General features: G+C 35.0%; 3 protein-coding genes and 1 long non-coding RNA gene across 5 annotated transcripts; 1 reads left to right on the plus strand and 3 right to left on the minus strand.

The window, feature by feature from the left end:
- Positions 1 to 461: 461 nt before the first annotated feature.
- Positions 462 to 1,653, minus strand: LOC110905291 (B3 domain-containing protein REM9-like). The gene is made up of 3 exons (XM_022151132.2): positions 1,540 to 1,653; positions 1,034 to 1,444; positions 462 to 874 (listed from the first exon to the last, which is right to left on the minus strand). The coding sequence occupies exons 1-3, from the start codon at positions 1,588 to 1,590 to the stop codon at positions 620 to 622; spliced, it is 717 nt and encodes a 238-aa protein (XP_022006824.1). The 5' UTR covers positions 1,591 to 1,653; the 3' UTR covers positions 462 to 619.
- A 2,698-nt stretch (positions 1,654 to 4,351) lies between these two features.
- Positions 4,352 to 5,612, minus strand: LOC110905293 (B3 domain-containing protein REM5-like). The gene is made up of 3 exons (XM_022151133.2): positions 5,435 to 5,612; positions 4,922 to 5,347; positions 4,352 to 4,752 (listed from the first exon to the last, which is right to left on the minus strand). The coding sequence occupies exons 1-3, from the start codon at positions 5,483 to 5,485 to the stop codon at positions 4,498 to 4,500; spliced, it is 732 nt and encodes a 243-aa protein (XP_022006825.1). The 5' UTR covers positions 5,486 to 5,612; the 3' UTR covers positions 4,352 to 4,497.
- Positions 5,613 to 7,014: 1,402 nt separating this feature from the next.
- Positions 7,015 to 8,918, plus strand: LOC110908100. Of its 2 annotated transcripts, none has more exons than XR_002574153.1 (3): positions 7,015 to 7,349; positions 7,682 to 7,787; positions 8,431 to 8,918. It is a non-coding gene; the product is annotated as an uncharacterized LOC110908100 (long non-coding RNA). The 2 variants fall into 2 exon arrangements; XR_002574152.2 differs by having other exon boundaries at positions 7,018 to 7,349; positions 7,687 to 7,787.
- A 4,092-nt stretch (positions 8,919 to 13,010) lies between these two features.
- Positions 13,011 to 14,222, minus strand: LOC110905294 (B3 domain-containing protein REM9-like). The gene is made up of 3 exons (XM_022151134.2): positions 14,063 to 14,222; positions 13,486 to 13,965; positions 13,011 to 13,326 (listed from the first exon to the last, which is right to left on the minus strand). The coding sequence occupies exons 1-3, from the start codon at positions 14,111 to 14,113 to the stop codon at positions 13,051 to 13,053; spliced, it is 807 nt and encodes a 268-aa protein (XP_022006826.1). The 5' UTR covers positions 14,114 to 14,222; the 3' UTR covers positions 13,011 to 13,050.
- Positions 14,223 to 14,652: the final 430 nt, after the last annotated feature.

Raw genomic sequence — 14,652 nt, forward strand, 5'->3', positions numbered from 1 at the left:
GATTTAAAGCGAGAAACAGAGAGCAAATCTAAGGCACCACCTTGCTTAAGCTATATCGAAGCGAGCTCGAGCCAAGCTTTTAGCTCGTTTGAGATTGTTTTCAAATTGCCTCGAGAAGCTCGATCTTTGAGTTTTACTCATGTGCCGAGCTCGATCTCAAGATAGTAGCCTCGAAACAAGCTGAGCTCGAGCTTAAAAAGAAAACCTAACGAGCCGAGCTCAAGTTGTGGAAGGCTCGGCCTCGACTCGCCTCACTTTCAGTTACACCGCCTCGAAATATTAATATGTATCTACTGATTTACAAAGCCAGCCTATTACAGCCCAATGGAGTGTCCTCGAAATCGAACTAGCAATCGGTATTAATTCTTGAAATCGTCATCTTGTAATTAAGTTGAGTATGAAACAATCATAAAGGTGAGTTTGAAACAATCAAACATATGCCAAAGACAAAAACACACTCATGTTCGAACAATTCAAGTTAGTCATATTTGTAAGTTTCCAAAATACATAACACTAAATTTTCATTGAGAGACATCCACAATTCACAGTCTTAGGTGGATGTGCTTCATAACCTCTACACCTTCTTGATCTTCTTAGTCCTTTTCACCACCTTTGTCTTCTATTTTTTCTTGGTGACTTTTGCTAGTAACAATTTGCGTTCGCTTTTGATGAACTTGAATACACATTTATCTCCTTCCGATAAATTATTTCCACGCCTGAAACTCCACCACCCGGACGACAAAAGATACCTTTTTGTTTTAAACGTTGTGTCCAACTTCACATCCGTAACCCATTCTCCTCCATCAAGGTTCTTCACCCTCATGGTTCCTTCACAATTTATTCCAGCCTTCGCCGCAAATTCCTTCGGAAACCGCTAAAAGTATTCACAAGGACAAACGTTAAATTAGTAAATTCAAGTGTAACCATGTTTTATTTTTGGAAAACTACATTAATAAATGTTTTCACCTTTATGAACAAATGCTCAAAAAAAAAAAAATGTAAATAAACTGAGATGAATTATCATAAATCTTACCAACCGTCTTATGTGGCTTTTAGTGAAAGTCTTCACAAAGAAAGGATCATCATCAACATTTTCAAACTCACCCGAAACATCTTCATCATCGTCATCATGTAGAATTTTTGGAGTCAAGATTTTTTCACACCCATTTTGGTCAGTTTTTGGTTGCAAAATCTTTTCACACCCATCTGGACTATATATTGACATTCTAAAGGTGGACTGATCAACAAGCTTAAATAAAAGAAAATCACCAAAACCCAACTGGATATCTTTAACCACATTGTTCCATCCATCAACAAAACAATAATCATCACCGATTTGTTTGATCTTTAATCGCCACGAATACCCTCCGTTTGCCGATCGGATTATTGGGTTATTTCTGATTTTGTTCACCAGATGCATGGTTACGTACTCAGGTGGCAATGACTGCAAAAGTTTAACAACTGTGTGAATGAAAATTACATGAAAAAAGACATAGAAACTATAAGTGTGTGAAGAAGATGACTAGATGAGATGAGTACCAAGTGACGGGTTGATGGGTCTAGCAAGATCTTGTAGAAGGAAGGAGCCATGAAAATCTAGAGAAAATGAGGGGTGAAATGAGAGTGATAATATGTGTGTATTTGTTAGAGAAGTTGAGGGTGAAAGAATTTTTTAACTAAATTGTGAGTTATATACTTAGCTAAAGTAAATATGTAACATCACGGGAGGAGGGGTGGTTCACTAGTGATAGTTTCTATCACTCACAAGCACCAATCAAGTTCCGCCATGTCATTAACCATTTTTCCATCACTCACAACCTTTCTTGGTGGCAACGGTCATCACTCACCACCACACTCAACAATTTCCCCCCAACCAACAATTCCACTCACAAAATCTGGCCATCACGGCGTTAATTTTTCCACGCGTTATACTTTGGAACATGCCATCACGCGTTAATTATATGGCGGCGGTGGGAACTTTGAATCTACCACGCGTTATACGAAAGTATAACGTCACCGCCCCGTGCCTCCTAAGGGATCATAACATGTCAGTTTATAGACTACTTTCAGATATTTCAAATTAATATCTTGTAACAATGAAAATTAATAATAACATGAAATTCTTTAAGAAAATTGTGTTACTGATTTGCAAAAACTAAAAGTAATTATTTTCTCGAACAATAAATTTAATATTTTAGGATAATGTATAAGTACGATGCTAAAAAGATTGTACACCAAACATGAACTTTAAAAAAATTATACACCAAACAGAACAATAAATTTTATATTATGATGTCATTTGATTTCTAGCATGTATTAATACTGTACCAAACCAATTCATTTCCGACCGTGTTATATCGAATTTCGGATGCATCACGGCTGGAGAACACCCCTAGTTAAATACTATAACTAAGACTAACTCCAATGCATCCTTTAGAGGATTCCCTTGGAGGCCCTTGCATGTCCTTGCCCATTGTAAAATTTCATCTTTAGAAGCCCTTAACAAGTATGCCCTTCCATAAGAGCTTTGCTTTTCCTTGGTTTTTACATGGGGGTGGCCCAAAATAAAGGAAAAAGCGTTTTATTTAAATATTATGTGTAGTGTGTAAGTAATGAGGTGTAAATTAAAAAGGGTAAGGATATTTGTAGGGGTTGCAGATCAAATAAGAGTTTTTAAGGATTTGTAAAGATATAATGTGTCAAACGACGTGACAGCTACGGACGCCTAAGGACACACGTAGCATTGGAGATGTTAGGGGAGTGGGGGCGGATACGTTATCCCCCGTGATAGCCAAATTCAACGCGTGGAACAAACAAATCTTCCACCGCCACCACAAATGTTAACGCGTGATAGCAATGTTCCGTGATAATGTTAACGCGTTATGAGGTGAGAGTGATAAATGGATGTGAGGGAGTGTGAGGGTTTATTGTTGGGTGTTGTGAGTTATGACTATTGCCATTAAAAAAGGTTGTGAGTGATAGAAGTTTTGCAAGTGATACCATCTCCACTCCCTTGTAATGGTCAATCATTGGTTTCTCTTTTTCTAAAGCATTTCACATAGTCCCTATAGCCAAGGTGTGATGTCAACTTGTCATCCAAGATCTTTATTTGTCAAATGATTTCTTTCATCCTTTTATTAATTCATCTACTTTTAGAGAACCCGATTTTGAACTTTATTAACTTGCATGTTTATTTAATTGTTTGATTTTATTTATGTTTTTATAAAATTTGAATTTCGAAACCACACTTTACATAAGGTTAAATGTAAAGAATACACTTTTAGTTTTATTTTTAATGGTTTCATTCAACATTAAAATAAAATCTGAATCGCTTAAAATTTTTAATTCATTTAGGGTTCAAGTATAATGCTATGAATATAAATCAACATGTTTTTATTCATTTGAAAAAGAAAAAGGAATACATCACCTTTAGTGTGACTAGGGACCAAAAATAAAACAAAGTTTGTTAAGGTGTTGTAAGTACATGTATATATCATTTCAATCTACCGAATAAATGTTGTTGAGATATGTTAGTTACATATAGGAGAAAATTGGAAGCAAGGTTGTTGATTGCCAAAAAAGTAAAATGAAATCAATTAAACTAATCTTGAATGATGATCGGACTTTTGAAACCTTGAATCGTGAATGTTGATCGATTGTGAGTTGTTAGTGTTGATAGATGGTGAAAATTCAAATCCTTGGTCCGATTGTTTACTTACCAAGTCTCAAGAGTTTATTGTGAGTTTTTTCGTGTCATCAACCTCATTTGGTTCATTTCTGGGTGTCAATTGCTCAAGCCGCGATGCTCGCCCTTCGTTGCGCATGTTGCCTCATTCTTTTATGTGACAAGTCGCTTGAAGTTATCGAGTTTGCAAGTTTTCAAGTAAAATCATGTTTGGTACCAACATAATTTTCTAGTAATTTAGTGTAAGAGAAACAAAATAAAATACAAGAAAAAGGATTTTGTGGGTACTATTGTATAAAGGTGCCTTCATTATCTTTAAAATAAAATCATGTTTGGTACCAATTATATAAAGGTGTCTTCGTGATCTTTGAGTTTTACCCACGAGCCAAACTCAATCTCAAAATAGTAGTAGGCTTGAAACGAGTTGAGCTCGAGATCGAGCTTCAAAATTACATGACGAGCCGAGCTCGAGTTGTTAAAGGCTCGGGCCGACACGTTTACATCCCTAGAATATATTAATATGCATCTATTAATTTACGAGGCCATCAAATTGAGTGTTCTCGAAATCGAACTACCAATCAGTATTATTTCTTGAAATCGTCATTTTGTAGTAAGTAAGGTAAGTTTGAAACAATCAAACATATGCCAAAGACAGAAACACACTCATGTTCGAACAATTCAAGTTAGTCATATTCGTAAGTTTCCAAAATACATAACACTAAATTTTCATTGAGAGGGACATCCACAGTTCACATAGTCTTAGGTAACTTCTACACCTTCTTCTTCTTAGTCATTTTCATCACCTTTGTCTTCTATTTTTTCTTGGTGACTTTTGCTAGTAACAATTTGCGTTCGCTTCTGATGAACTTGAATACACATTTATCTCCTTCCGATAAATCATTTCCCCGCCAGAAACTACGCCACCCGGACGACAAAAGATACCTTTTTGTTCTAAACGTTGTGTCCAACTTCACATCCGTAACCCATTCGTCCCCATCAAGGTTCTTCACCCTCATGGTTCCTTCACCATTTATTCCAGCCCACTTAGCAAATTTCTTCGGAAACCGCTAATAATATTCACATGGACAAACGTTACATTAGTAAATTCAAGTGTAAACCATGTTTTATTTTTTGTAAAACTACATTAATAAATGTTTTCACCTTTATGAACAAATGCTCACAAAAAAAAAAAATCTAAATAAATTGAGATGAATTATCATAATTCATAAGTCTTACCAATCGTCTTATGTGGCTTTTAGTGTAAGTCTTCACAAAGAAAGGATCACCATCAACAACATAACAATCATCATCATTATCTTCCTCTTCCTCTTCCTCTTCTTCATCAACAACATTTTCAAACTCACCAGAAACATCATCATCATGATCATCATCAGTTTTTGGGGGCAAGATTTTTTCACAACCATTTGTGCCAAGGATTGTCATATGAAAGGTGTATGGATTAACAAGGTGAAAGACAAGAAAATCTGCAAAATCCAAGGGGATATCTTTCACCACATTTTTCCATCCATTGGTGAAATAGTGATTATCTCCACTCTTTTTTGTCTTCACTGTCCAAGAATGCCCTCCACTCGCTGATATGATTATTGGGCCATTTGGGATATTGTTTACTAGATGCTTTCTTACAAAAGCAGGTGGCAATGACTACAAGTGAAAAGATTTTGTTAATGGGAATTACAAGAATAAAAAAAAAAACACATAAATTGGAAGTGATGTGAAGAAGGCGAGTACCAGTCGAGAAGCGGATGGATCGCGCAAGAACTTGAAGAATGAAGGAGCCATTACTTTAGCAGGATTAATACTGGACCAATTGAGTTGCAGAGAAATTGTTTACGGAGAAGATGAAGTATGGTATAATATAGTATTGTAAATGCAAAAGCAAGTCTGCAATGTCATTAGAGTCAACGGTCAAATTTTATTTGATTTCCTATTGTATTTAGATTTAACCATTTAGTTTTATTTTTTTTATAGGCCAATATTACTAAAACCAAAAAAGTATACAACAGAAGCAAATATATATAAAAAGAAAAAAACAATTTACTTTAATTAATATTTAACCATTTATTTAGTATATTATATTTGTTACTGTAAACAGTTTGTCTTATTTTTTTTAATTTTTTTATTAATCCTTTTATTTATTAAGTATTAGATTTACTTTATTATAATTTTGGTTCTTTTTTTAAGCTATTTTTATTAGAGACTTAATATATTTATAAAACTTCTTAATAACATTTAAAGCTTAATAAAAACAATTTATAACCTTCTCGTGTGACCATGGTTTCATAGCCTAGTGGCATCTTAGGGGTGGGATAAATCTTTGGGACCAATAAATACTGTACTGTGTTCGATTCCCACAAGGGGGTTTTCCCATATTTATTGGGTTTCCTACTGAATTGGTGTAGTCATTATGCCTAGTAGAGATGTATATGAACGGGTGACTCTTTAATTCTCAAGGATGGCCGTAGGTAAAAAAAAAAATTGAGGATATCTTTCAATTTTTCTTCTAGGTCCGCGCCACTGATATTGGTATGGATACTTTAGAACTTTGGTAGAATGTGGTGTGTTTAAGGTTTAAACTAGTGAAGGAAGATATAAAGTAAAAAAGATAACAATGTAAATGCATGCAGGTAGCTGGAGGTTACTATATTTGACATGCATACGTAAAAGCAACTTAACCTTAAATTATCCATATATCCATTTTAGTAGTTTACCCTTATACCCCTCTCCTTTTTCTCTATTTACTTGCACAAAATTAACCATTCTTTATATGAGATATAAAGATGACATATTGGTGATACAGGAAGTATATTATACCTGTTATTCTATTACACTCAATGAGGAAATGACATTTTCATCATGAAAGCATATCCATGGCCAGGATGTCTTGCCATCCAAAATCCTTATTTCATTGTTTGATTTTATTGGTGAGAGCATATCCTCCTTATTTCAATTGAGGAGATGACATTTTCATCATGAAGCATATCCATGTTTTATTGCATTTAAATTTGGAAACAGCCTTTACATAAGGGTTTGATGTAATGTAATGCTTAAATGGTGAGAAAAAATGTTACTAATTATCATATTAACATAAACAAACTTATCGTTGAACGGTTCACGACCTATTTGTTGAACGTTCGATTCGTTCACAACCCTGCTTAAAACCAAACCCATGCTTTAGCCCTCCTACTTAAAACCAAAACCCATGCTTTAGCCCTACTATCTTATAGAATAAATACCCTTTTTAAACATAATAATAATATTATTAAAACCTTATTAATAAGCAACAACTTCAAGCTAAGGGTAGTTGTACTTTTGGCTTTGGGTGTTTTTCAAAAAAATTTGGATATCTGATTCTGCTTCATACACGTGCATCCCTCCTTCTTCCCCAAAACACTGCATCTTCTCTTCTTCTTCCTCCCAAAACCCTTTTCTATTCTCTCTGTCAACACAAGAGTTTGACAGATAAAGTCAGTTTGCTTTCCAGTTTCCTTCAACTTTTCACGGTAGAGACCGAAAGAAACATAGTCGGCTATTTTCCGGCAATTGGCTGAGCTCCGTCGCGTGGTAGGCCTCAACCCACTGAGTGGAGACTAAGGAATATCATGATGGTGACGGATCTCCGGCGGTGTAGATCGACGCGGTTAAGGTAAGTTTGATGAACCCTAGCTTGATTCCTACTGAGTTTTGCACCATATATTCTCTGTTTCTTTGTTTGATTTTGCCTATAGTCAGATTCTTTTGGCAGTTTCGAACGTTTGTTAGTTGATTCTGATTTAGGGCTTTTGTTTTCAAGCTTTTTAACTGGATTCGTAGGTGGGTGATTGGGGATTTCACCATAAGTTTGATCTCATTTCATCTACCACAATCTCGGTTCATTCTGTTCTGCTACACCTACACACTAACCGATCCAATTATTTGAGTTATTTCATTTCCTATTGTAACACATATTGTAATATCGGTTTTCTTTTTGTGACAAAGAAAAGTGTATGCATCTTGAAAGAAGCGGATTTGAAGGTGAAACTTGAAAGCATACTTTATTGGTGAACAGAGAAAGAGTTGTTAGTTACTTGAATTCTTTGGGAAGGTATACCTTTTTTTGTTATTTTATTCTCTTGACTTTCCTATAAATACTTTGAGATTGACATGAATTTGTGGTTCAACATGTGGCATTATATGTTTACACAGTTAATCCTACTTTTATATCAAAATTTGACTTATTTCATCACAAATGTGTAGATAGCTTTGTTGATTTGAACATGGATCAGACTCGAATTAAAGAAAAGAAAATTAAAATAAGAGGTGCCCATATTTATATATATATGAGATAGATAAAATTTATTTGTTTCTGTATGCAGTGTATGCAGTATGTTGAGTGAAGATGCTTTAGAGTTGGGTTCAACTCAATTATAAGAAATGTAGATGAGTTGTTTCATCTTGGCATATTGTTTATTCTATTTATTTGCTGAAGATGACTTTGCCTCAATGAGATTTATTGTTGCTGCTCAACATGCTACTTCATGTACTCTGAATGATTTGAAGAAATCATTGGGTTTGCGATATAAATTGTTGTTTATCAATATGCTGAAATGGATATTAATGCTCCAATTGTAGTGAAAAGTGGATGACTGTAACAATAATTCATCATATTTGTTCATTGATGATCTATTAGAATAGAAATTAATTCGGTTATTATATATGAATACTTATATTTTGTTAATTGGTTTCAGATGCGTTTAATTTTTGAGCTGACATGGGACTGAGACAATGTGATATAATTCATGCCCAGAGGTGAAGATTAAGTCGTTCACCACGTAAGGGATGGGTTGTGTGTGTCGTTGAACATGTCCCTGTTCGAGATATAGGATATGAATTTATGGTTTGAGTATTGATAATAGAAGGGAAATGGGAGAATGAGCATTATATCGCTGGGATACGTGTGTCAGAGGGCTTCCACAGGGAGCATCATATGATCAAGAGGGAGATGTTGGATGGAGGGCTTCCTATGAAAACAACGGTTCGTTCCGTGTATATCGCTACATGATTAACACATAAAACTGCTAGCTATAGATATTTTAATGTTAGTTCTAAAGCTAAGAAACAATGAATCAGTGACTTTAGTAGCTATAGGTAGAAATTAAATGAATGTGGCCATCAACTCATATTGTGATTTGATAAGAGTTATTAGGGTCCTGGAATAAAAAGGGTTATTGGATTATTGGGTTCCTGTGTGGCTAAGAAATCTACACTTATATTGTGATTTGATATGAGCAAATGGTACCCGGTGCCGGTATCGTACCGGTACCGGTACCGAATTTATCGAACCAGGTACACTTTTGGTATCGATTCGGTACCGACTTTTGAGATTTTCAGTATTGGTTCGGTACCGGTATTTACCGGTTTTTACCCTCAAATACTGGTACGGAACCGTACCATACCGTACCGGGTATATTCGGTACCGGTACCCACTTTTGGGGATTTTCGGTACCGGTACTTTCGGTTACGTACCGGTTGGTACTGAGCTCATCCCTATTTGCAAGAACCCTATATTTTTTTATCGCACTTGATTACAGTTTGCACGAACTGAAATCTATAAATATGTGTTTGCTTTTTGCTATGGTTCTTTATCATCATATTATGTGTTCAACTCAAAAAGCCCCGCGGCGCAGCGCGCGCGGGTCTTTATCCTAGTTATAATTAAATGTGATCATAAAGTTAATATAATAAGTGTGAATTTGTCGTTAATAGCCATCCACATAGTCACTTAGGTGTCATTTCAAACGGTCGCTTCATCACCTCTACACTCGATCCATATCCACATCAATACTTTTCACACCAATGACTGAAAAGTTTATTAATAAAAATATCAATTAATGTGAATTGAGAGAATAAATGGGACCAACATGAATACGAAAAAAAAATTGTATTGGTTGATAAACGTAACGGTGGCCATTTTGACACTAACTACTAAGGCCACACGGGGCGGTTCCCGTGATGGCATTTATAATGCGTGGAAAACCCATAGTTCCCACCCCGCCTGCTTGCTATAACGCGTGATAGTTTAACGAATTAAATCAGATTTTCGTGATTTTTTCAACGCGTTATGGTTTTTTTTTGTGAGTGTAATTGTTGGTTGGGGGGAAATTGTTGGGTGTGGTGATGAGTGAACTGATGACCTCCCTCACTAAAAATGGTTGTGAGTGATGGAAAAATGGTTGCTGACATGGTGGAACTTGATTGATGCTTGTGAGTGATAGAATTCTATCACTAGTGACCACCCCCTCCCCTAATGAAAGGGTCTTTTAAGTTACGTTTTAGTCAAACAATTAAAAAGAAAAAAAAAAGATTAACTTATATGAATCAAAAGAACTAAAATTAACTTGCATATGCTATCTGCTATTTTACAAGACCAGCCAGTTAGAGCCAAATAATGAACAAAAAAGAGAACTAGGTTTGGTCCTTTCTAGTTTGGACGTGCATAAAACTGTTTTTTGGGCCAAATTGAATTGGTTTAAAACCACTTCAGATTGAGTCAACGAAAGTCAAAACTAGATCATCCCAAACCGGATTAGTTTGAAATGGGTTTTTTTAAGGAAAATCATACCTGATAAGTTTGAAAACCGATTTCAACGTATTATTTAACTAGCGGTTTTCCCAAACCAGTTTCACAATCAGATTCGTATCTTCTAGGATCCGATTTCGGATCTTGATCCAGTTTGTTGTGCACCTCAAGACTTCATATTTGATCGACGAGCGACGCTTGAGAAAGAAGTGAATCAGGAAAATGGATGGTCGCGACTACCAACTACAAATAACGCATACATTTTTTTTATTTGTTAGATACATGATATTGTTATAAGCTATTTGAGTAGTTTTGCTTTTATAAAATCTAACCTTATTGTCAACCACTTCTTTTGTTACCTTACTTTTTGTAAGCTTCATTTTTAAGATTTTTTTTGTTCAAAATAAAACTAACCTTATTTTCAACCACTACTTGAATTTATCATATCTTGTTTACAAAAAAAAAATTGCCCTTATTTACTATCCATTCGATCGGTTTCGCGCTTATGATGATTTGGTGATTCTCCAAGCTCCTCCTAGGCAAGAACTCATATGCCAGCGTTCTTAGATCATCTACAATACGATAACCGATCAATTTTGATCACAAACCATCTAGGTATGAATTATGATAAGATTATATTATAATCGAAATTATCAAAACACTTATAAAGAGACGGCTCAACCATTTTAGAATCATAAAACATACTGAAAATTCAAGGCCATTAATTTGAGTATGAAACAACCAAACATATGCCAAAGACAAAAGACACTGATCGTGTTCCAACAATTCAAGTTAGTCATGTTTGCAAGTTTCCAAAATACATAACACAAGATTTTCATTAAGGTGGACATCCACACTTCACCTAATCCTTCACCACTTTTGTCTCTTCGCCTAATAGTCGTGGCGTTTTTTCGGCTTTTTTCTTGGTGACTTTTGCTAACAATAACTTATGTTCGTTTCTGATGAACTTGAACACACATTCGTCTCCTTGCGATAAATTATTTCCCCGCCAGAAACTACGACACCCGGACGACAAAAGATACCTTTCTGAGTAAAACGTTGTGTCCAGCTTCACTTTCGTAACCCATTCGGCTCCATCAAAATTCTTCACCCTCATGGTTACTTCACCATTTATTCCGGCCCACTCCGCAAATTTCCCCGGAAACTGCTATTAGTATTCACATGGGCAAATGTTAAATTAATTAGTAAATTCAAGTGTAACCAAGTTATATTTTTTTTTTTTTTGTAAATCTAGATGAATACATGTTTTCACCTTTATTAACACATGCCCAAAAATCAAAATAAATTGAGATAAATAATTATCATAAATCTTACCAACCGTCTTATGTGGCTTTTAGTGAAAGTCTTCACAAAGAAAGGATCATCATTAACATAACAATCATCAATCATGTCAAACACTATTGCTGCGTCTTCATCTGGATCATCTGCTGGCCTGTACTGCTACAATTAGGTATGTTATTCATGTTTTCCATTATACCTAAAACAGAACTGATTAACATTAAGTTCTGAACCATTAAGAGTCTTATTAAAAGGTAAACAAAAAGTCCCTAAGCCAAACACTGCAGAAATGTGTCATTTCAAATATAATAACACCAGCCAACTTTATGAAGCTAGACGTACACATTATGTGTCATTTCAAATGGTTGCTTCATCATCACCTCCACACTCTCTTATGTAAGATCTTATCCACATCACCACCTTGTTCATGACCCCCTTGTCCCCTCACCTTTTTCACGACAATGACCCAAAAGTTTATTAATAAAAATATTGGTGTGATATGGCTAGTGATCTAAGAGCTTGTAAGAACATATACACACCTAAGGCTTAGACCCACTCAACACATTTGACCCATTCTACTTAACTAATTTCCAATTATTCCATATTATATATTGTGAATAAGTTCTTTAACTAATAGATTACCCATTCTACTATGCTCAAAGAGTGGCATCATTTAAGGTTCAAATGACCGCATTATATATTGTAAATAAGTTCTTTAACTAATAGATGAATGTTGGTCACGTTTCGCTTATGTAAGGAGAATAAATGGGACCAACATGAATAAGAAAAAAATAGATTAAAAATCTCGTAACGCAACTAGTTACTAATAAATTAGTAACTGGATGTGTCACGTGTTAAGAATGGTAATGTAAATTTAACATTCATACCATTGTATTTTATCATCAAACAATTTACTTATTAACTAGGGCCAGCCTTGTTCATAATTATTCAGACCGTGTCTTTGGGCCTCCATTTTAATTGGGCCCAAGTTTAAAATTAACTTACATCTATTTTTTACAAGACCAGCCAGTCAGAGCCGAATAATGAACAAAAAAGAGAGCTAGGTTTGGTCAGTTCTAGTTTGGACTTGGTTAGAGGTGCATAAAACTGTTTTTGGGCCAAATTGGATTGGTTTAAAACTGCTTCGGATTGAGTCAATGAAAGTCAAAACTGTATTAGCCCAAACCGGGATTGGTTTGAAAAAGGTTTTTTTTTAAAGAAAAACCATACCTGATAAGTTTGAAAACTGATTTAAACGTATTATACCTAAGAATTGTAAAATTATATAAAAATGGTGAGTATGAAAGTCCTAAAAGGTGAGTATGAAACAATCAAACATATGCCAAAGACAAAAGACAAAAGACACTGATCATGTTCCAACAATTCAAGTTAGTCATGTTTGCAAGTTTCCAAAATACATAACACAAGATCATGTTCCAACAATCCACACTTCACCTAATCCTTTTCTTCACCACTTTTGTCTCTTCGCTTAATAGCCGTGGCGTTTTTTCAGCTTTTTCTTGGTGACTTTTGCTAGTAGTAACTTACGTTCGCTTCTGATGAACTTGAACACACATTCGTCTCCTTGCGATAAATTATTTTCATGCCAGAAACTACGCCACCCAGACGACAAAAGATACCTTTTTGTTTTAAACGTTGTGTCCAGCTTCACTTTCGTAACCCATTCGGCTCCATCAAGATTCTTCACCCTCATGGTTCCTTCACCATTTATTCCGGCCCACTCCGCAAATTTCCCCGGAAACCGCTATTAGTATTCACATGGACAATTGTTAAATTAGTAAATTCAAGTGTAACCAAGTTTTTTTTTTTTTTTTGTAAGACTAGATATATAAAAGTTTTCACCTTTATGAACAAATGCCCAAAAAAATCTAAATAAATTGAGATAAATTATCATAAATCTTACCAACCGTCTTATGTGGCTTTTAGTGAAAGTCATCACAAAGAAAGGATCATCATCAACATAACAATCATCATCATGATCTTCTTCCTCTTCTCCATCTTTATCATCAACATAACAATCATCATCATGATCTTCTTCCTCTTCTCCATCTTTATCATCTTCATCTACAACATTTTCAAACTCACCAGAAACATCTTCATGATCATCATCTTCAGACTTTGGGGGCAAGATTTGTTCACATCCATTTTTACCAAAGATTGTCATATCGAATGTGTAAGGATTAACAAGGCGAAAGATAAGAAAATTCTCATAAACCAAGGGGATATCTTTCACCACATTTTTCCATCCATTGGTGAAATAGTGATGATCACCAATCTTTTTGATCTTCACTATCCAAGCATGCCCTCCACTTGCTGATATGATTACTGGGCCTGTTGGGATATTGTTCTTCAAATACTCTCTAACAAAATCAGGTGGCAATGACTGCAAATAATAAAATATTTTGTTAATGGTAATTACAAGAAAAAGAAAAAGAAAAAAAAAAACACATAAAATGGAAGTGTGGTAAGAAGACGAGTACCAGGCGAGGGGCGGATGGATCGCGCAAGATCTTGAAGAACGCATGAGCCATTTTTAGGGTTGGTATGGTATGGATACTTTAGCTCAGAAACAAGTCTTGTATATGGTGTTGGTGACTGTAGTAACCAAGCACTTAAGAGGGTTTCAACTAGTCAACTTTGGTATAGTGTGACATTGTGGTGTGTTTAAACTGGTGAAGGAAGATATAAATAAAGCAAAGGGTGTGAATTTCTTTCACGACTCGGTAATATGACACGAATTTAACACGAAATTTGCGGGTTTTGGTTTAGTCTAAACGGGTTCGGATCAGTTCAGGTTGAATTCACGGACCCGTTTAGGTTAACGGTCGAGTTCGGTCAACCCGGTCTGGTTGACGGGTTGACTCGTTTAACACATTTATATTATATTATATTTTTTTACAATATAATTGAAATGGGGGTGTGTATTTTATGACATAATTATAATTTAAAAAAAGAAATTAACATAAGATTTTATAATTCAAATATAATTGTATTATATACATTTTTTTTAATTAAATATTAGTTTTAATATATTAATTTTGAAAAAAAATAATCGGGTTGAACGGCTTGT

This window comes from Helianthus annuus, chromosome 12 (assembly GCF_002127325.2).
Source record: "Helianthus annuus cultivar XRQ/B chromosome 12, HanXRQr2.0-SUNRISE, whole genome shotgun sequence".
In the NCBI taxonomy this organism is placed as follows: Eukaryota; Viridiplantae; Streptophyta; class Magnoliopsida; order Asterales; family Asteraceae; genus Helianthus; species Helianthus annuus.

What these genes read in the sequence shown, in the direction of transcription:
- LOC110905294 (XM_022151134.2), bottom strand. Translation starts at nt 14,113, where the DNA reads ATGGCTCATGCGTTCTTCAAGATCTTGCGCGATCCATCCGCCCCTCGC. An exon ending in ATCCATCCGCCCCTCGCCTG is followed by an intron (nt 13,966 to 14,062) that starts GTACTCGTCTTC and finishes TATTATTTGCAG; the next exon opens with TCATTGCCACCTGATTTTGT. An exon ending in AAAGCCACATAAGACGGTTG is followed by an intron (nt 13,327 to 13,485) that starts GTAAGATTTATG and finishes GAATACTAATAG; the next exon opens with CGGTTTCCGGGGAAATTTGC.
- LOC110905291 (XM_022151132.2), bottom strand. Translation starts at nt 1,590, where the DNA reads ATGGCTCCTTCCTTCTACAAGATCTTGCTAGACCCATCAACCCGTCAC. An exon ending in ACCCATCAACCCGTCACTTG is followed by an intron (nt 1,445 to 1,539) that starts GTACTCATCTCA and finishes AAACTTTTGCAG; the next exon opens with TCATTGCCACCTGAGTACGT. An exon ending in AAAGCCACATAAGACGGTTG is followed by an intron (nt 875 to 1,033) that starts GTAAGATTTATG and finishes GAATACTTTTAG; the next exon opens with CGGTTTCCGAAGGAATTTGC.
- LOC110905293 (XM_022151133.2), bottom strand. Translation starts at nt 5,485, where the DNA reads ATGGCTCCTTCATTCTTCAAGTTCTTGCGCGATCCATCCGCTTCTCGA. An exon ending in ATCCATCCGCTTCTCGACTG is followed by an intron (nt 5,348 to 5,434) that starts GTACTCGCCTTC and finishes TTTCACTTGTAG; the next exon opens with TCATTGCCACCTGCTTTTGT. An exon ending in AAAGCCACATAAGACGATTG is followed by an intron (nt 4,753 to 4,921) that starts GTAAGACTTATG and finishes GAATATTATTAG; the next exon opens with CGGTTTCCGAAGAAATTTGC.